The sequence below is a fragment of the Gadus morhua genome, chromosome 12, assembly GCF_902167405.1.
Source record: "Gadus morhua chromosome 12, gadMor3.0, whole genome shotgun sequence".
In the NCBI taxonomy this organism is placed as follows: Eukaryota; Metazoa; Chordata; class Actinopteri; order Gadiformes; family Gadidae; genus Gadus; species Gadus morhua.
Window position 1 is genome coordinate 2,902,356 of NC_044059.1, and position 22,019 is coordinate 2,924,374.

A 22,019-nucleotide genomic window follows, 5' to 3' on the forward strand; every position below is an offset into this window, starting at 1 on the left:
ACTGAAGTCATCATAACTTCATAAATTCTCATTTTCAAATGATTATGAATACTATTATTGTTATTTGAAGCCGTGTCAGTCTTGACTGTGGGTGGTGTGGTCCTCTGTGTCTGCTAGTGTCTATAATACAGTAATATTTTTGTCGACATTATCAAAAGGAAGAACTTTTATTATGAAGAGCACAGGGCAATGAAGCACGCTAGCCAATAAGAGGACCCGCCCACCGGCGGAAACCAGATATTGAGTGGTAAATTCGTTTCGCTCAGTAAGAACCAAAAAACGAATAAACAAACTGAAATTTAGATTTTCGTTTTCTTGTCAAAACGTCAAAACGAAAAAACTGCTTGTTTTCTGGTTTCTGCTTGCGTCAATTATTCCCAGAAATCAAAATTTCAGTTCGTTTATTCGTTTTTTTGGTTCTTACTGAGCGAAACGAATTTACCACTCACTATCTGGTTTCCGCGGTAGGCCGGTCCTCTTATTGGCTAGCGTGCTTCGTTGACCTGTGCTCTTCATAATAAAAGTTCTTCCGTTTGATAATGTCGACAAAAATATTACTGTTTTATAGACACTAGCAGACACACACCACCCAGAGTCAAGACTGACACGGCTTCAAATAACAATAATAGTATTCATAATCATTTGAAAATGAGAACTTATGAAGTTATGATGACTTCAGCGCAGTTGATGTTTAGCCACAGTTAATACATGCAGAGTAGACCTGAGGGCTTTACTACGACATCATTGTCCGGCTTTGAACTCCAATCCAGCTGCAGCCCCGGAGAACAACACCCTGGCGTGACAGAACACCCTGGCGTGACGGAAGTACTGTGGCTGGACGGAAGTTACCTCCGAATATTTTCTATAGACAAATAAACGTATTTATCGCTGGAAGTTACCTCCGATTATTTTCTATAGACAAATAAACGTATTTATCGCTTGAATTAACAAAACAAAGGAATTAAAAAAAAAATTGACACGTTAGTAGCCATTTTTATAGCTTAGAAAAGGTTTTTTAACGTTATTTAGAAAAATACCTAACGATTCTTTGCGTTATTGAACTTATTAGACCAAAAATGTAAATAGTAAAAACAATATTATGACATGTCAGTAACCATTTTTTATAGCTTAGCTTATAGCTTATTTCTTTTTTTATAATAGTAATAGCCTTGTTTTTATACAGGCTAGGTTTTAGTAGCCTATTAGATATTCCCCAGGAGAAACAGACACTTTTCTCGCTCCGGTGGCCAGTTTTGCCTAAATTGTGTTGCTGTAGCATCACATTGGTGATACGGATGACACTAAATCAGCACGGCTTTAACATGAATTTTACTCAATATATTAATTAATAATTAATAATAATAATTATTATGAACAGGTTAACTCTCACTTACTTCCATGAACGAAGTGTAGCAAATTTTTCTAAATGGGCGCAATATTATTATATTATAGTAAATAAACTACGGCAAGACTTTAACATGAATATTACTCAATATATTAAGCATATTGACAGTCACACTTACTTCATGGTTCATCTTCGTTTCTTTTTTAAATAAATCACTTCCGTCACGCCACAGTACTTTCGTCGCGCCTGGGTTGTCACGCCAGGGTGTTGTTTTCCGGGGCTAAATAACGTTAAAAACCTTTTCTAAGCTATAAAAATGGTTAACTAACGTGTCTAAATATTTTTTTTATTTCTGTGTTATGTTAATTCAAGCGATAAATACATTTATTTGTCTATAGAAAATAATCGGAGGTAACTTCCATCCAGCCACAGTACTTCCGTCACGCCAGGGTGTTCTGTCACGCCAGGGTGTTGTTCTCCGGGGCTGCAGCTGGACCCTACTCTTGAGCTTTGCGCTCTGTGCGCGTTCACAAGGCGCTGCGATCGCGGGCTGCTGATTTCCACAGAGTGCTATGAGGAATACAAGTGATCACAACACATTTCTGACAGCTGAAAAATTGCGTAGGCTAATCTGTTGACCTTTTATCCATTTACAGTAAACAAATTATTTTTTCTTGTTGAAAGATATTTTATATGTTTTCATATTATTATTTACTGATGGTGTTTACAGAATGCGAGGTGGGTGTTATATGAAAGTGAGGCTGGGTGTGCCTTTGAATAAAGGCTACAGTGAGTTTTTTAAGGTGCTGTACAAGCAAATCATATAGTCTACTCTGTACAGTGACAAAGAGTGTACAGTAACCTACTTCATTCAATATCGCAAGCAAATCATATAGTCTAACTCTGCTACAGTGACAAAGAGTGTACAGTAACCTACTTCATTCATATCGAGTAGGCTACTGTTGCCTACACTATAAACAAATGGTTTTGCTCTTGCTCATCGCTGTTGTGACAGTCATTTTAAGCAGTCAGCAGGCAAGCTTCAGTCATTCCAGGATGCATTATGCGTTGTCCTATAGCCTACTTGAAACATGTTTTGGAATGGATCTATAGTAGCGTTATAGAAATTTGCTTCATAACAGGCCAGCTGGAATACAAAGCAAACTCTTTGTATTCCAGCAGTTTTTTTTGTGATGTTTTATGATGTTTCAATGTTTGCGTTGGTAATGTGTTAGACAGCTTAGATGTTCTTAGATGTTTTGTTAACCTGATCCTATCCCACTCTGTTTTACCCTGCGTAAAAAGATGCAAAAAGTTGACGCGCGTCGTGATCCCATTCAAAGTGAATGTAGAGACGCGTTGCTGCTTTGCTGCCGCCAGCATTTGCTGCCGAGGAAAACGGGCAGCAAAACTTGATTTGTGGCGCGTCAAAATCTGATTTGCGGCGCGGCATGCCCGTGCCCGCTGCAGGGCACGGGCGAAGGGCGCGTTCACGTATTTTGCGGCGCGTCAAATGCTGCTCGAGTTGAAATATTTCAACTTTTGACGCGCCGAAAAACCTTTGACGCGCCGCAAAACTTGATTTGACGCGCCGCAAAACTCAGGCGTCAACGCGTTCGGGCAGCAAATGCATCTTTTGGTGTGAACGCAGGGTAAGTAAAAGTGTGCTACTGCTGCAAAATCTCTTTGCTTTTGTATGGAAATGACTTTTAATGATGTTAACTAGATCTCATAACTGGCCTAAACGCATACAATTTGTATATACCCTATACCGTTTGACTATAAGACCTCTATAAGAATCTCCTCTGTGCAACTATTCATGTAGTCAGTCAATGATCAAACTAATAGCATGAATATGAATTACAGTCCAAGCGGGTTAGGCAAGGCCAAGGCAATTTTATTTTTATAGCCCGTTTTTTACAAACAGTTTGCCTCAAAGGGCTTTACACAGCATGAGCATCATAACAACATCCTCTTCCCCTAAAACCTCACATCGACTGAGTAAAAACTCACAGGAAAATATTAATTTATGTGATTGCATACAAATTGTCCACAGACATGGTGACTAATGTATGATAGTAGGCATTTTATTGGCCCTTAACACTAATATTCAGAAACAACACTGCCTCAAAAGGATATTGGCCTAAGCAACACCAGTAGAGGCATATACTTTTCCCTGAACTTTTAAACGTTGCAAACGAGCAAAACATATATTATATTTATGTGGCATTCAGTCCAATGCTTAAAGAGCCCATGCCTTTAAAATCACATTTTTCCTATTGTTTGTTAAATAACATAGGTCAGAATAAGTTTGTGACCTGTGGTAAGTTTGAAATCTATGCAGTTTGTCTGCTGTATGCAATAGCCAATGAAAGGAAAAAGGCAGAAGAAATGAGCCAATCTGGATAATGTGACACTGCTACGTAGCGTTGTCAAATTATATTCATGGCCCTGCCCACTTGTTTGGTTCGTAACCACCCACAGAAATTCTGAAGGAGTCGTGATTGAGCTAGTGCTTAATGCTAATACGTGTACGGTAGTTGCTATGTTTGTAGTAACAGTCTAGTTACAGAATTTTGAATGCAATGGCTGAACGACATCGAAGTACATGAACTGCGACATGTCGCCTGCCGCCGGTTGCTGCGAGGCACCACCACCCGGCAGCAGGCAGCCGGGCAGTGGTGCCTCGCGCCGGCAGCAGGCAGCAGCAGCGCGCGGTTCTGTCTACTACAGATTGATGTGGAAGTGGAAGAACCAGAGACGTCGAAGAACCCGACGAAGTACTTTGTGATTCATTATATCGTCTGGAGGTGCACACAGCTTTTGGCCGTGATAATATGTATTATTTGATATAGATATCTATGTATTATATGATATTATTTAGATGTAGAGCTCCAGGACTGTAACGCAAGTGTTTTACACTTCCTTGTTATTTGGATAACCGTTCTGCTGTTGTTGTTATGGCGCATATGCCCTGTTTACATCTACCCGATAGTGGGCCCCGATGGTGCCCGATGGCTAAATCAGCAGCTATCGTTATAACATCGGCAAATAGCGTGGTTGCATCGGGAAACACCGTTACTCTTCCCGGGAACATCGTTAGACAACGGGAAGAAACGGGAAGAAATGCTCAATGATCGGGCAATATCGGGCAACATCAGCAAAGAACGAACATGTTTGTTAATTTTGGGTCTATCGGGGTAGAATCGGTTACCAGGTGTTGCTATGGGCTAATCGGCTATAATCGGGAATAGAACGGGAGTATAACGTAAGACATCGCAAATCGTTCGGGAATTTTCCTGGGCACATCGGCTATATTCGTTAATCTTCCGCGCTTTATCGTGTTTTATCGTCTTTATATCGGCAACCTCAACACACGAAAGACCCTCGAGAACCCTAGACAAATAACGATTGTGAGTGACCAGATTGTGTTAAGGAAGACCCTCAACCTGCCACTCGGGTATAAATAGGGGGTGATGGATGGATGTCCTACTTTTATAATTACAGGGTACTTTGCCCATTTAGAACCGGCGTTCTATTATTATAAAATCGCTATTGTAATATGAATAAATATATAAATAAATATCAGTCTAAACCAGTCTCCCCTTTGCCTTCTCCCGAAATGACGCCAAATGACGCCAAACGCGTCATTTGACGTGTTTGGCGTCATTCGAAATGACGTCAAATGACGCCAAACGCACTTCGGGTGTCTTCCCTGCATAAAATCGTTATGTTATCGTTATAACATCGGGTATGTGTAAATGCTACCCCGATAATTGACCCCGATTCATACATTTTTAGCCCGATGTCACCCGAATCACCCCGACTTCCGGTGGTCCCATCGGCCATTAGCGGCCATTAGCGGGATGGTGTAAACGGGGCAATAACACGTTGGACTCTTGTCTCTGGTATTTCCACAACGAGACTCGTAGTGGGGGTTATCCCAGCCATGGTTGAGAATGAATTGGGGGAAAGGAACTTCGGCTTTGACTCCCTGAAGTAGGCATGAACCACGACATGGAGGAGGAAGGGATTGTTGACCGCGGTCGTCTCCCGCCGGAGCTCGCTGCCGATGGACCACCGCCTGGCTTCAGGAGGCGGTGATTAGCGCTGACCGCTGCCGAGGCGGCGGGAGGCAGGGCTCAAGCTGGATACATTCGCGGCCAACAATCCCTTTCTCACTCCATGTCGTGGGTTCATGTACATTCAGGGAGTCAAAGCCAAAGTTCCTTTTCCCCAATTCATCTCAACATGGCTGAGATAACCCCCCACTACGAGGTCTCGTTGTAGAAATACCAGAGACGAAGAGTCCGACGTGTTATGCGCCATCACACCAACAGCAGAACGGTTATCCAAATAACAAGGAAGTGTACAACACTTGCGTTACAGTCCCTGGAGCTCTATATCTAAATAATATCATATAATACATAGATATCTAATCAAATAATACATATATCACGGCCAAAAGCTGTGTGCACGTCCAGACGATATAATGAATCACAAAGGACTTCGTTGGGTTCTCCGACGTCTCTGGTTCTTCCACTTCCACATCAATCTGAAGTAGACGCGGTCGTTTGAGATTCATAATAGCCTATCGTCTGGAGGCTCACACAGCTTTTGGGCGTGATAATATATATTATATATTATATGATATAGATATCTATGTATAATATGGGTTTCTAAGAACCATTGCGATACATCCACCGTAAACAGAGCGCATTGGTACCGTGGCTAGAAGCTGCTCAGGGCCAGGTGATAATATATATTATATATTATATGATATAGATATCTATGTATAATATGGGTTTCTACGAGCCATTGCGATACATCCACCGTAAACAGAGCGCATGGTACTGTGGCTCCAAGCTGCTCAGGGGCCACACCCCCCACCCGCCTCCTTGACCTGCCTTGACACACCCACCGAAACAGCGCATTTGGGGGAAGCTCAATGTGCGACTGGTTCGGAGTGGATGTAACTCTGCACACGGCTGAATTTCGGGGACGTCTTTTGAAATACTGGTTTGTGGCCCACATACCTATATTAAAGCATCCATAAAATAGCATGGCATGGGATCTTTAAAAATATATCTGTGGGCATCAGTAGGCCAATGCTGTGGTAAAGTGTGCAAAGTATGAGTATGAATATTTGATGGAGTATGAGTAAGTGTTTCCCTTCTGTTACATAGATACCGACATGGAATCGATGCTCAAAATAATTTTTGAGTCTATCCAGTGCACCGTCATTCCTAAATTAGGAATGACGGTGCACTGGATAGACAGCATTGCTTTAAAACTTGATAAGGCTGCTCTTGCCTGCAAGAGGGTGAGAGAGGACACACTTCCGATGTCATAGCTTGCGAAATAGATCAGGTTCATTCAGCCTTGGACCACATAAAGTACCAGCACCGCCGCTTAAGTGCTTTTGATTCAATTGTATGGGATAAAGTGACCATTTTATATTTTCATTGACCACTTAATTTTTTTATCTCATGTTCCCAAAGCCTGTGTTTTGAAACTTGTGTTGCTACTGATTGACCTCACCATACCCTCCTTTATCCTGTTGTTTGTGGATTTTACAGTGAGGCATTTCTTTGTGCTGACAGCCTCTCCCGAAATACCGTGGCTAGTCGGGTGGATGAGCTGGCCTCCGACTTACAGACTCAGCTAAAAACTAAAGCCAAGGAATTTGTTTCATATTCGTTGGCTGCAGATGAGAGTACAGACAGGACGGACACTGCCCAGCTTTCCATATTCATCCGGGGGGTGGATGCTCAGTTTTCCGTCACTGAGGAACTTTTGGATTTACATTTTTTTTTTAAATCGATTCACAGGACAACTACTGGACAGGACATTTTCACACAAGTAGAACGGTGCATCAACGAATCAGAATTGCAGTGGAATAAACTACTTGTTGGGCTGACAACGGATGGTGCACCTGCGATGTGCGGGGAGGTCCGTGGTTTGGTCGGTTTGGTTCGAGAGAAGTGCACACGGGAGGAAACTTGACAGCCTACCACTGCATCATCCACCAGGAAGCCCTCTGTGGAAAGGTGTTGGGCATGGGACATGTAATGACAGTTGTAACCAAAACGGTGAACGGGGCTTGAATCACCGGCAATTCAGGGCATTTTTAGAGGAGGAAAACTCTGTGTACGAGGATGTGCCATACCACACGGAGGTGCGCTTGTTGAGTCGGGGGAAAGTGTTGCGAAGATTTTGTGATACCCGCGTTGAGATCGCTCGTTTCATGGAAAGCAAACAAAAGGTCATCCCCGAGCTTGAGGATGAAAAGTGGCTGAGCGACTTGGCGTTTATGTGTGACGTAACGGAGCACCTCAATGCCCTGAATTTCAAACTCCAGGGTCGAAAGCAGCTGATCACTGAAATGCGAGACTCAGTAAAGTCAAATTAAACTGCGTCTATGGGAGGGCCAGATGCGCCAAGGCAACTTGGCTCACTTTCCTACTTGACAGTCAGTCAGTGACACAGTCACCAAGCCATTCTCGACCAATGTGTATGCTGACAAACTTTTTTTGAATCTCAGAAATTCAACCGTGATCTGTGCGCATATCCATTTGCAATTGATGTTGATGTTGCAGGCTTACAGAAACGCAGGCGGAGGCTGCAATTGCGTCGGAGTAAAGGTACGGCCACACCAAACGCGTTACCCGCGTACCTCGCGTATAAAATCGTCAATTTTTCCATAGGGAACCATTGGTTTACGCGCGTATGAGACGCGTACACGCGTTACATGCGCTAAAGCAACATTTTACCCGCGTAAGCCGCGTATAATTACGCGCGTATATATACGCACGTACATTTCAAGAGTTCAAAAAATTGAACTTTTTACGCTCATACGCATGACGATTAGCCGCGTTGCCCAATCAGCGTTGAGCTTGACCCGACGTCACTGGCAGAGAGGAGTGAGCTTCGACAGAAGCATACGGCCGACATCTTTCTTTATTCTGTGTGGAAATAGTAACATAGTTACGCCATTAAATGCTTTTATGGAAACATTTTTAGCGAGAATTGTGCATTTTACTTTCATAATGTTCGCTCTGTGAATGTGAAGGATGTTTGGTTTGATAGTTATGACGAAGAGGGAACGCTCCGTTCACTTGCATGGACAGAGTCTCTGGTTACTAAGCAACCTCAACGTCTTGGCGGACTATATATCTGCTGATCAACACTACGAATGCTGGAAACACACCAGACACACCATGTGAAGTTATTTAACCCGATTATTGTTATTTATATCCGAGATTATTTAATCTAACCCGATCTAAACTCTATCACCCAAACACAGCGGCGTTTGGGTTTCCTACCTCGGCTCGGACTCCAGCGCAGCCACGGCCGACAACTTTCTTTATTCTGGTTGGAAATAGTAACATAGTTACGCCATTAAATGCGTTTATGGAAACATTTTTAGCGAGAAATGTGCATTTTACTTTCGTAATGTTCGCTCGGTGAATGTGAAGGATGTTTGGTTTGATAGTTATGACGAAGAGGGAACGCTCCGTTCACTTGCATGGACATGGACTCATCTAGGCGCGTTAGGAGCGTAGGCGCGTTAGGAGCGTATGCGTAGGACCATTTTTGACACAAAATGGTCAAGCAACATTTTAGGTGCGTTACGCGCGTAAATCTTTACTTGTGTACGCGTCTGGTGTGTTCGTACCATTACGCGCGTAAATCTTTACGCCGGTAAGCGTCTGGTGTGTTCGTACCTTAACGCTCCGTTTATTTTAAAGTTAAAAAACAGAAGCGATATGTTCCAACAATACAGTGTGCCAGCGTTCTTCTCTCTCAGGCTGTCTACTACGTCAATCGAAAAACTTCTTCTTCTACACCGTAATAAAAACACATCAACCACGGAGCTTTCTTCTTCTGCTCCAAACCTCCTCAGTACTTCAATAGCATCGCTTAGTGGCTGAACTTAGTCATAATATCTTCGAATATTAATTGGCATGAAACAGGAAAACTAATTTACACAATTATAGAACATATATTAAATAACTTGGGGGCTCTGAATTAACTGTCTAGATTGCCCACAAAAACTAAATGAATACAGTTTTGAGCATGTAAACCTATACCTCTACATTGACACTGCACCTGAGCACTTGCAGTTGGAAATCATTGAATTGCAATGTAACGGTGCTCTGAAGACCCAGTACCAGTCAGTTGGGGCTGCTGAGTTTGCACCTCCACTCCCTGAATCAATGCCACAGCTTCGCCTTCACGCCTTCAGGTGCAGAGTGTCTGATAAGAGTTTAACTAAATAGCAAGCAAAATGCCTATTTTGCTTAGGTTTGGCATTATAGGCCCTATTGTTGTCCTTTCAAGTTTCCAGAGTAAGCCATACAATTTGAGATACGACTTGTTGCATTGACTATTTTGCTTTATTAATCAGTTTTGCTGGTATCAAAGATCTTTTTTGTTGTTTTGTTAAAGACAAAAGTACTGTGATACAAATGTAGTTTGTTTAATTGTGCAGTTATCAATACAAAAACATTGTTCAGCACTTGATGAATACTATTTTGCTTTACTAATCAGTTTTGCTGGTAACAAAGATCTTTTTTGTTGTTTTGTTAAAGACAAAAGTACTCTGATACAAATGTAGTTTGTTTAATTGTGCAGTTATCAATACAAAAACATTGTTCAGCACTTGATGAATACTGTTTTGCTTTATTAATCAGTTTTGCTGGTAAGAATTACCCACACATATGGAAAAACTGTCTGGCCCCTGATTTTATTCACAGCCCCCCACATGGCCCTCAGTAAGTTTGAATTTGACACCCCTGACCTACAGACTCCATTCAAATTTTAAAGTGGACATATTATGAAAACAGCACTTTCCCTGGGATTTGGGGTGTTGTTGTTAGTAGATGGTGCTCCCACATGCATACAAACTTTGAAATAAGTCTGTACATGATTTTTTGAGTGAGATACGCATTTCTGGAAGCAGCCCGCCTCCAGCTACCAAACGAGCGAGTCAGTTTCAGCATCCCCTCCTACGTAGGAAGGGGGCACATTTAAATATTACCTCCCACTAGTGTTGCTTTTGTCAACGAAAATAATGACTAAATATCGTTGTCAACGACCCTTTATCACGTGAGGAAAACGAGACGAGACGCAACGTAAATGCTGGTCATGTGACAATAACTATAATTAAATACATAATGCAATATTGTTGATGAATAAAAACGACACTAAATGTGTTTGAAAAAATAATACTCTCAAAATAATAATAAAATCTGTTTATTTTATTTATTTCGGGGGCTGTATCAGATTACGTTACTTCCTGAATCCCCGCTCGTCGCGGCATTATTTAGATTCACGAGACGCAGCAGTGGTGGTAGCGTTAATGAAAACTTAAGGCCCTGTCCACACTAATCCGGGTAAATATAAAAACGTACAACTTGTAACTGAAAATACATAGTACATTGCACAGAGAAATCATCATTTCCATTTCACCTGCCTTTTTTTTTAGATGAGCCCAAGCTTGTGGCAGCGTCATGGCAGTGTCATGGCAACCGAACGCCATCGTATCTGAAAGCCTCCATCTACCCTGACCACACTACAACGCAAACCCAGCGTTTTCATATTTATCCACCTCAGCGATCGTTTTTGAAAAGTATCGTTTTCAGTGTCGGAATTTGCCGTTCTAATGTGGACGGAACATGTTTGGTTGGTACAATAAATACGTTGTCAATTCATATCAGAGTGTCTTCCGTGTCTGGAATGGATGTATTCTTCAGTCTATAAGGTGACAATAATATAATAATAAGATTACCTTGTTTGAATTGTGAAATGGGTTTGGCAAAAATAAAATGTTGGATTTGTCAATGCTAGTATGTAGCCTACTTATACTATATTGACTGAGTTAAATATAATTAATTAATATAAAAGTGACTTAAACAATTTGCTTTGACTAAAACTACACTAAAATAGTCATGGATATTACTTATTTTTGTCATGGACAAAAATAAGACTAAAATGCTCAGACTTTTAGTCGACTGAAACTTGACTAGACTGAAAAGAGTATGAACGTGATTAAAACTAATAAAAACTAAAATGACAGCTTAACACAAAGACTAGACTGAAACTAAAATTAAAACAGGCCGCCAAAAACAACATTACCTCCCACTTCCCACTCCCCTCCAATCAGAGCATCGCTAAGATTTTGTGGACCAGTGGACGAGCAGCTCTGGAGGTGGAAACTCGGCGCTAGCCCTGCAGCTAAGCTCCGGGAGTACAATCCCTTTCTCTGGCGCCGAGCTCACCCCGCCCGAGCGGCCGCCGGAGGGAAGTCGGGAGGAGGAGACATAGAGTAGAAAGGTATTGTACTCCCGAAGCTGAGCTGCCGGACTGCCGCCGAGCTACCCCAGCCGGAGCTGCTCGTCCGACTGAGCTGCTAGTCCGCTGGAGCTGCCACCTAGCTTCGGCGCCAGTTCAGCTCCCGGAGTCATTCCATGGTCATTCGACAAATGTCGCGTTTGGTGTGAACGCACAGTAACTGTGCGTTCACACCAAATGCGACATTTGTCACCCGTTCGCGTTGTCGCCGAAGTTTTGTCCAGCACAAATCATAATCTGTCGCTGTGCAAGTTTTGTCGAATTTGTTGCACCACAACAAGATAACCACCATTGCATGTCTTTACCTTTTGTGGAAGAGGGAGAGACGTCGGAGGACCTGACGCAGTCTATTCATAATATTGTAATGACCACGGAAGAGGCAGTGAATGAAGCATTGATAAGACAGATTTATTAGATAGGCCTACCTAATAAACCGTTGGAACACACAAGACTGGAAACCATAGCAACGCCGGTAAACAAACCCCGAGAATCCGAATCCCTATGAGAGCTCCCCGCGCTACGGCCATCCGGAGGCGCACAGAGCTTTTTGCCGTGATATTATGTATACAATTATATTATATTATATACTATTATGTATAGAGCTCCGGGAGTCGCAAACGGAAACAATCACTTTCTCCTCCATGCTGCAGTTCACCCCGGACTGCACTGCACTGAGTTTGACGGATGAACGCTGATTGGCTGTTACTTTACACATGTCACTCAGTTGCCACGCTGTTGAACGCTGATTGGCTGTCATCACCCGAAATTTGCGTCAAAGTTGAAATATTTAAACTTTTCAACGCGACAAATCAAAACTTGTTGCCGGTTTTCTCTCGCGAAAAATTCGCCCAATATGTGTCTCTACGTTCACTTTGTATGGGATCTTGTCGCCCCATCGCGTTTGGTGTGAACGCAGTTAGTTTGATTATAAAACGGCTCCATATTTCCCCTCCGCCGTCCTTCACTGTCTACGAGGCCACACCTTCATAGACCTCGTCCTTCGAAGGATGCGTCCCCTGAATCTCCAATAGTATCTGTCTGCGTCCTGCAAGACGGAGGCGTGACTTGTAGTAGGCTTAACTTGTAGTAGGAGGCGTGTCTTGTACTTTACTAAATCGCAAGTGTGACTTGTAGTAGGAGTAACTTGTAGTAGGAGACGTGTCTTGTACTTTTCCAAATCGCGGAAGTAGGAGGAGTGTCTAGTACTTTTCTAAATCGCGGACGTGATCTGTATGTAACAGTGGTGCGCGGGTACATAAATGACCGCAACTCGGACCTCAAATATTACTCCTTATATAGCAAAAATGCACCTGACCTGCTCATTTAAAAGTTTGCTCTTGATTAGCTTAATCATAGCCTTACTGGCTTACGTGAAACTGACATCCCTGAGGCATATGCATTGAAGAAATGCATATGCATATGCAATGTTAAAAATAGAGCAGATAAATAGTTCAAATAATTTTATTGAATACATTTCGGTGGGCGCCTCTTATTCCTCCATTCTCAAAGCCTGAAACAGCAACACAAACTTGTTTGCATTTTGTGATGCTTTTGCACTAGAAAGCTTATTTGATGATAACAAAGAAAACTGACCTTGGGGTCTTGCTCTTCCACGCTCATGGCCTGATAAATACAAGACAGAGTTACAACACAGAGTATTTTCATGTTTTTGTGAATTGTACTTTTACAATAGTTTCAGAATCAAGGGAATACAACATGGGGGTTTCGATACAGAAGGGAGTAGGGTGGACATGGGACTAATTTATGAAGAATGACAGGCGGGGGGGGGGGGCTTACTGAGGATGGGCAGAGCTGTTGTGGCAGCTCTGTATATGATGGGGGGGATCTTACTGGTAATGACAGGGTAAGGGGGGGCAGTGTGCTGTGTATGTTATGAGGGGGATCTTACTTAGTCTAATATGACCATACGCTTTCACTTTGTATGTGGTGGAACGAAATGAGAATTGAGCGGAACCACTAGGCGGCGCTGCCTGGCTAGGTCTTACTGTTGATGGCAGTTATTCTACATGCAAAATACAGTATAGTTGTTCATACTATGGACCCATGTTGCAGCAGCCAGTTGTCCTGGAAGTAGCAAGGTAACATTGTTGTCACAATGTCTACTTTTTCATCTATCAAATGTAAACGCAACCATCCTCTGTTTTTATGACCAGAAATTCTATGAAAGGCAAACCTATTACCTCCATCTCCTCTAACTTGCGCTTCCTCAGACGCATCACAGGCTGCCGATGACCTTTTAGGACAGGCATCTCCAAACGGCGGACCGCGGTCCGGCTCCGGACCAAGTGACGGTCCTATCCGGACCCATGACCAATTTAAAATTACAAGAAAAAAAATAAATATATATATATTTTCTTTTATGATTTCACTATACAAAACATGATTATGTTTGTAAAATCGGAATGACAAAATGGCTTGCTCGAAAATAAGGAAAGTTGACGCCGAAAACAGACATTTTAAAGATTAATGGACTTACCAATACATGTTCATTCTCCCGCAAGGCAGTACAAAACCTTTGTTGTGTCTTTTATGTGTTGAAACCGTGGCGCTGATAAAAAGCGGGAATATTAAGCGGCATTACGAATCCAAACACAGATCCTTCGAGGAAAAATTATCCCCAGAAGTCAGAAGTAAGAGCGTGGAAAATATCCGAGCTGAGAGCTCAGTATGAGAGGTCTACGCGTGTCTTCACACACTCATTTACAGGCCAGAAACGTGCAAATGAATGCTCACTTAAAGGCCCACTATGCAACTTTTTTAGAAAAAAAAAAAAATGTACAAAAAAAACAATTTTTGTACATTTCCTGGTGGACGGTAAGACCTGTTTTGTGGGAAAGCCGTTCCAGTTGGTGTCGTTTGGATTTGAGATGGCGGAGTTCGTCAGTGTACCATGGGGCAGAGTGGGAGAATGAGACCAATTCAGACTGAACAGGTGCAAGCTGTTCAAGGCAGGATGAGAGGGATGAGTTATAGCAGTTAACCAGGTAGTCGGGGGAGTTGTTGTGGGTGATGGTGAGTTTAGCGATGGACTCAGAAAGACATGTGGAAAGAGAGGATGGGTTAATGGATTTGAGGTTGCGGAAAGTGATGGTGCGTTTTTGCTTCTCATGGGGGGAGGGAGTGTGAGTTTGAAAGTAATGGCCAGATGGTCGGAGATGTGTAGGTTGTTACTGGCCAGGTGACTGATTGTGATGCCAGTGGAACAGACCAGATCCAGGGTGTGGCCTTTGTTATGAGTTGGAAAATCGATGTGTTGGGTGATGTTGAAGAATGAAAAGATTTCCAGAAGTTCGATTGCGGGTTTGCAGACAGAGGAGTCCACATGAATGTTGAAATCGCCCAGGAGGAGAACGGATGGAGATATAGCACAAAGCTGGGTAAGGAATGCCGATAGATCAGAGGGAAAGGCAGGGTCGGGCTTAGGGGGACGGTAAATGACTGCAATGACCAGGGGCTTGGGACCTGACAGTTTAAAAGAAAGGGATTCAAATGAGGAAGGGGATGGATGTTGCACTGGTTTTAATGTCATGGCGATGGATGATGGCAATTCCACCACCAGAATGACCATCCAGACGAGGTTTGTCAATGTAAGAGTATCCAGGGGGCGTGGCTTGATTGAGTGAAAAAGTACTCATGTGTATCATTGGCGAGCATGAGTAAATTAACAGTATAATCTTTCTCCAAAGAACTGTTGAAATGAACGTATTTGCTTTCATTGAAGCAAAACTTCACAAAGGTATATTTTCATATTTTAGACTTAAATATCTTAAGGCATAAAGTTCAACCTGTTTTATTTACTGAGGGGAAGAGAACCGACCAAAGAACAGGATGCTCTTTATCTTAAGGCATAAAGTTCAACCTGTTTATTTACTGAGGGGAAGAGAACCGACCAAAGAACAGGATGCTCTTTGTCTTGTTGTGCCTTATGAAGAACAGGAACGGATGATCTGCTGTGAAGTGCTCCTCTTGCAACATACAAAAGGATATCATGCCAGCTGTTGCTGCAGCAGCCTCTGTCCCCTCCTCATTCACCTCGACAAAGGCCTTGTGGGCCACCGTAGACAGGAAGAGGCCTCCTTCCCTATTCATTCCAGAAAGATCAGCTTTCCCCCCAATGAAGACATCAGTCATGCCCATTTTGCCCAATGCCTCTTTGAGTTCATAGTCTTCCTCCAATTTGAACTTAGGAAGGTGAACTAAGACATCTGATTGTGTGTCCATGTTTTCCCTGTTGGTCCATTCATCCAGCTTTTCTTGTGTTAGTTCTTTCTCCAGCTAAACACAAACACACACGCACATCCGATCATTAGTAAATATATAATTACATACCATACAGTTATCTTCGAAAGCGGTTTCAAGTGTTGTTTTTGTATAAAAAAAAAAATTGCATAAAAATGCATTGTTTATGATGTTGGTGCCCAGGTTACCGTCACACAAATTTAGAGCTAATTTCTAAACTTGAATCTTCACTTCTCTACAAGAGTAACATGATTCACAACCATGATCCGTGTGGCCATGATTATGTTTTTTTGGAACTGAAGCCAAGCCGTTTCCCGTTACTTGCGTTATCATTCACCTATCATTGACTATGGTATGGCATTACCTTAAGCAGTGGGTCTGAGCCGTCTGTTGACTCTTCAGGCAGCAAGACGAACATGCTAAGCTCCTCCTTGACATAGGGAAGCTCCAAGATCTGCAAGCTGTAGTCAGGGATGTAGTTGAAGGGCAGCTTCTTCATCTGGTACATCATCTCGACAGGCTTGCTCTCGTTCTTACATGAAGGAAACCATAAACATGATGAATACACTTGCTATACAGTGTAAATATTTGTATAATTTTAATGTACACTATTCATTCAGCAGAGAGCTAAGATGCGTACCATTAAGGAGCAGGTAGCTTTTAGGCATCTTGCTGAAGGATGTACCAAGATCAGCTAAGTCAACAAAACCTTTCAACCACTGGGAGTCGAACAACTGGGAACCAAGACTACCCTGCCCCTCATCACATCATCAATAAGGCCACATACACATGAGGATTCAGTCATAATCTGACATTTAATATTTCACCTGGTTTAGTTTGAAGACCATCTGTTTGGTGTTTGCCTTTTCAAATTGGTTGAGCCAGATGCCTTTAAAGTAGATGGCATTCACCAGAGCCAGCCTTGTCATGGGAGTTACAGTACCAGACTTCAGGAGATCTTTGATCTTATCTGTAGACAAACAGACAGACACCTATTAATTGAGATTCCATTGATATGATAGTGTTTCAGTGACGTTCCCAACTCTGGACCCAGTTTCTCTTAATATATTTACTCTCAGTCTGCTGTTCAACCCAGTCGTTGATCTCCACTCTACAATCTTCTGGAGCACCAATGAAGTCCACTGCCTTCAGGTCAGCATTGTAGAACTTCTGGGTGGCTTCTAGAAATGTCTGTATAACGTGTATTAAGAAAGGTAAACAAATGCAAAATCACAGAATCAATGCTGTCATATATTTTTGGAAAGAACTACAAAAAACAAAACACACTGACCGGGAGGAAGTGAGCATTGTTTTCCCCATAAAGACGGTTGGCTAGTTTTAGGATATACGCAGTCGATGAAGAGTTGATATCAACATTGAGTGTCTGGAAATCTGTGTGAATGTCTTCAGAGGAGAAAGAGAGAGTCTGCAAAGGACAGAATTTAGAAAAACATAAAAAATATTTATCCACAATGCAAAGACAGTTGACTGTAGTAAATCATTTGAAGGTTTGCCCATCTATAGGCCTACTAGAGGGAAAAGAGTTCAAAGTGCAACAGTAATGACAAGCTTTCGTCTTTAGACACACCCTTTATTCTTGGCGTTCTTTGTCGTTTTTTCTAAGCAGTCCAGACTTTTTAATACTTCATAGTTCTCTGTCGTCATTGGTAGACAGGCTATCATAACTAAGTAATAACCCTAATAATAAAGATTTCGATTGTATTAGCCTACATTATTACATTTTAATGTTCATCATTAATTGTATTATTTGAATATCTATGTAAATCATTTACATAATAACAGGTTTGAATTTCTTGTATTGGATCAATAAAGTAGCCTAGTCCTACTCTCTTTTCTTTAAAATACGACTTAAATTATCAATTTGAATTGATACAATTATAATACTATATGCTGGTGTTAAAATATAATTGATACAAAAAGTACATGATACATTTCACACGCGCACACACATTCCGTCACCGACACACACACACAACACACACACCACACACACACACACACACACACACACACACACACACTCACACATGCACGCACACACACACACACACCACACACACACACACACAACACACACACACACACACACACACCACACACACACACACACACACACACACACACACACACCGCGCGCGCGCGCTGTGATGTGTTGGGTACCTTCTGCATTTGAGAGGCGGTGTCCCCTTTAGCGCCCAGGTACACCATAGCTAGAGCCGAGCTTATACTCAAAGGGGACAGAAAGACATTCCCCTTTGGGCTCGCTTGGCTCAGTGTTCGGAAAATGTCCAAAGCAAATATTGAGTTTGAGCTACCAAGGTTGGTCATGGCTGCGTGTGTGTGGTCCTCCTGTGAAGATAAACATGGTCAAATGATGTATATTTACATAATAAAATAATCCAATACACTAGTCGTAGTAAGTTCTGTGTTTGCGTTGAAAGTTGAACCGCCCGCTCCCGGAAGTACGGATATACTCAGGACCTTCTCATTAATGTATTACTTGCGTGCATAGAACAACTATGCCAAAAACAAACATCATTATTCACTGTTGGAACCAAATATATTAAGTTTGCCAACCTGATAGTTCCTTTCTTTGTAAGTAGAAAAGCAGACCCGACGGCGCACGGACCCCGTTGATCGGAAGTAGGCTTACAAGTAGGTACAGTGGATGAACGATGAACGTCGACGAAACGGCGAGGTGGGAGCCAAGTGGGAGGGGTCACACGTTATAACCAATATATCAGACTGTCAAGATAAGGCCCCCTAAAGTTACAACAATGTGAGGTGGAACACTCCTACAGTTAATGTAAGCACACAGATAAAGCTTATAATCTTCTCTTGGACTGTCAGTAAGCAATGCCAAATAATGCATGACCCGCCCTTGTCCTTTGGTCTACATAGTTTTTTTTAACCACACCTGTATTGCTCTAGAACTATAGAATATGAATCGTAGCTTTGTATATTATTATCTTAAATGAAGGCCTAGCCTATGCAGAACATAAATTACAGTATTTGATTGTGTGCAATAGTTTTCATTAAAAAGGATATACGTTTTTTTGGGGTATTCACTGAATCACATTATTTATTTTTCCTTCACCTCACAAACTAACTTTATCGATTGAATCTGAAACAGCTCCCATAGACTTAGGCTAACTCAGTCAAATGATTGCCCGAATTGAGCACTGATACCAGACCAAAAAAGGTACGGTGCTTCTCTTTTGATGGGTAAGTGAAAAATAACCTTATAAAAATAGTCAAAAAAACTCTTTAAGAGAAGAACAATAACTAAATATCTTATACCGTCCATCCGGCCATTCAGTAGATGCAAGACATCTTGTGATACTAACAACTCATGGAACAGGGTTTTCAGTAATTTTTTGTGGGTTTTAGGTTTTTGTGTGTCAGTGTGCGTGTGTGGGTCTGTTTGCCAACAATGAAAAATATGTATGGGATCCCATTTTTAAAGTTTGTATTCAATGTAATCCTAATTTGTAGTTGAGGTCAATGGTCTCGGCCAATGCAACCAAACCAGGCGTTGAACATTTGATATAGCTGGAATGACTTGCCAAATCAAATTCAAGCATGAGCACTGTATAGCAATCCCATTCCCTTTTTCTCAACACATCTCAACCACTCCATGTGGTCAACTAATTAAAGTTATAAGGCTCTCAAAAGTATAGAGAGAGAGAGAGAATATTATTTTATACATAGCGGAAAAACACAGGATACCTAAGTGGTTTGGAATCCCCCCCCCCCCCCCACACACACACAGACACACACAAACATACATACGCACACACACGCATACACACATACATAGATGCAAAAGTCCCCCCCCACCCACACACACACAGTTGTATCCACACTACACACTATTCCAAATGACCAATCCAAATCTTTATGATAGCCATAGAAAAAACTAAAGCCCCCCAATAATGAAGGTCGCTATTTGTTTAAGCTTTTGTGATATCATTGTACCTGAATAATGATTGAATGCTGACTTATATGTATTATTGTCAGGGCCATGCAGCTCAGCCACATAAATGTTGCACTGTCGTACGACTCGTACCGCTGTTTGGTTCTGACAATCAAGGCCCACAGTGGGCTCACCATCCTGGGGAAAAGCTTGGGCCAGCTGCTCTGCATGCCAAACCGTGGTTCCACCCACACAGCTGTGACCTTGTAAGGGATTCCCAAGGGATCTGCAGTCCTGATTGAGATTCCATGTAAGATTATGCACATCCCTAAAAGAAGGACTGTGTCAAATATATACAGTCCAGGGTTTTTCCTGCATTGAAAAGGCTATTCCTCCCCCGCCGTAGCCTTCCAGTAGAAGTTGCAAAAGAAAAAAACTCAAAAATGGTGTTTGGTATCTCTTAAATCATTGTTTAGACCTATATTTAGAAGCTATACTCAGCACGATATACGGATGGGTAATAACTATGTATAATAAAGAAATTATGGTTCATTCATTATTTTAGCTGCTCTGTGCCCTGGCGAGATTTACACATACCGGATGTACTGGATGAATTACCAGGTCAGGGTCCATACCGCCCTCACAGGATATGCTACGATCAGTGAGTCAACGAGAAGTTCATGAGGCAGATTTTCAAAATGATTTTAAATTGCTTGTGGTCATTCAATATCCTGAGATTAAATCCCCCAGAAATGACCACTTTCGCCAAACGCTAGACCTGATGTCCAGTCTCTCTTGTGAAACTTTCGTTGTAAAAGAGAGCCTGGAGGAACCCACTAACACTTTGGGCAGTTCAATTGGGTTGATCTGTGATTGATTGGATTGTCTTGACAATCCAATCAAGGAGCCAAAGGGTGCCAAAGGGTGGAACAGGCAGCTCAAAGGACCAATGGCTGGGTGTAACCCAAAATCTGAATACAAACAGAATGAGGAAGCTTAGCCCGTAAAAATTACGCATTGGGTCAAAGTACACCTAGTGTCTTAACCGATGAATGACAAAGTACATTATCCTCTCTTTAAAGCCAAGATCTGCCATTATCATAACAGGTCTGGAATATTGAGGCTGAGCTATATATAGCAAGTAATGAATAATAACTTTTAAAGCAGGGTGACACATGTCCGTCACATTGTTAAACCCTACCGCAACAGAGGCCATGTTAAGCTAATTAACGCACACAAAGGGGTGACAGGGAATGCAAGGAGGATTCAGGACAGGAAGAGAACCTGCGTTCTAATGGAAATCTCACAACAGCTGAGGATGAAGGTTGAAAAGCATATGACAAAGAGAATTTATCTTTATTCATAAAAGAACAATACTATTAATTCACTAATTTCCCTTGAGTTGTTTTAAACTACTTTTTGTATCATTTTAGCAGTTAACCGCTTTCTGTGAGGGTGAAAAGACGAGATCTTGTGTGTCTTAGCAGTAGGTTATCTATTCAATCAAACTCAATTCAATATTATTTGTAAAGCCATTAATCACCAGTACAGTCTCAAAGGGCTTAACAGGCCATACATTTATGTATGGCCTTTACACCACCCTGACCCTAGCCCCCCAGAGGGAAAGAAAAAACTCCCATTAATTAGCACAGAAGAAATACTGAGAAGGAACGCAGAGTGGGGGATCCCTCCTTCCATCTCAACTAGTGGTAACAGAGCCACGGGCTGACCGCTTTAAGTCACTAGCAACAACAGGCGGCATTTGAGAAAGATGTTTTCAGTAGACAGCTGTCAGTTCGGGTCCATGTCATTTCTCAGACTCTCCATTGTTCCGACCTCTCCATAACCCGAAAAAATCCCATTGTTCCTACAGCACACTAGTCCGAAGTCCCTTTATTTAGAAAGAAATAAACCCTCTGCTTCGACATCCCATTGTTCCGATCATATAGGCTTTTGTGGATCACCTCCAATAATCGAAGATCTGAATCAACAATAACAAGCAAAACTAGAGCTGATGGGCTAGCGACCTGAAATTAGCTTTATGGGCTAATGGTGCTGTCTTAAACCAGTGTGCCAAATATCACAACTTTTCACCAAGGCATTCTATGGGCTGCCATAGAC

At 42.1% G+C, this 22,019-nt stretch overlaps 1 protein-coding gene across 1 annotated transcript; it reads right to left on the minus strand.

The window, feature by feature from the left end:
* Positions 1-15,496: 15,496 nt before the first annotated feature.
* serpinb1 (serpin peptidase inhibitor, clade B (ovalbumin), member 1) lies at positions 15,497-18,821 on the minus strand. The gene is made up of 7 exons (XM_030372486.1): positions 18,560-18,821; positions 18,143-18,331; positions 17,253-17,387; positions 17,035-17,152; positions 16,789-16,931; positions 16,326-16,493; positions 15,497-15,997 (listed from the first exon to the last, which is right to left on the minus strand). Exons 2-7 carry the CDS (start codon positions 18,308-18,310, stop codon positions 15,590-15,592), a joined length of 1,140 nt encoding a protein of 379 aa, XP_030228346.1. The 5' UTR covers positions 18,311-18,331; positions 18,560-18,821; the 3' UTR covers positions 15,497-15,589.
* Positions 18,822-22,019: the final 3,198 nt, after the last annotated feature.

Excerpts from the sequence above, each read along its gene's own strand:
- serpinb1 (XM_030372486.1), bottom strand. The coding sequence starts at position 18,310 with ATGACCAACCTTGGTAGCTCAAACTCAATATTTGCTTTGGACATTTTC. Across the intron at positions 17,388-18,142 it reads CCGCCTCTCAAATGCAGAAG|ACTCTCTCTTTCTCCTCTGA; the intron begins GTACCCAACACA and ends TGTCCTTTGCAG. Across the intron at positions 16,932-17,034 it reads GGTTGAACAGCAGACTGAGA|ATAAGATCAAAGATCTCCTG; the intron begins GTAAATATATTA and ends GTTTGTCTACAG.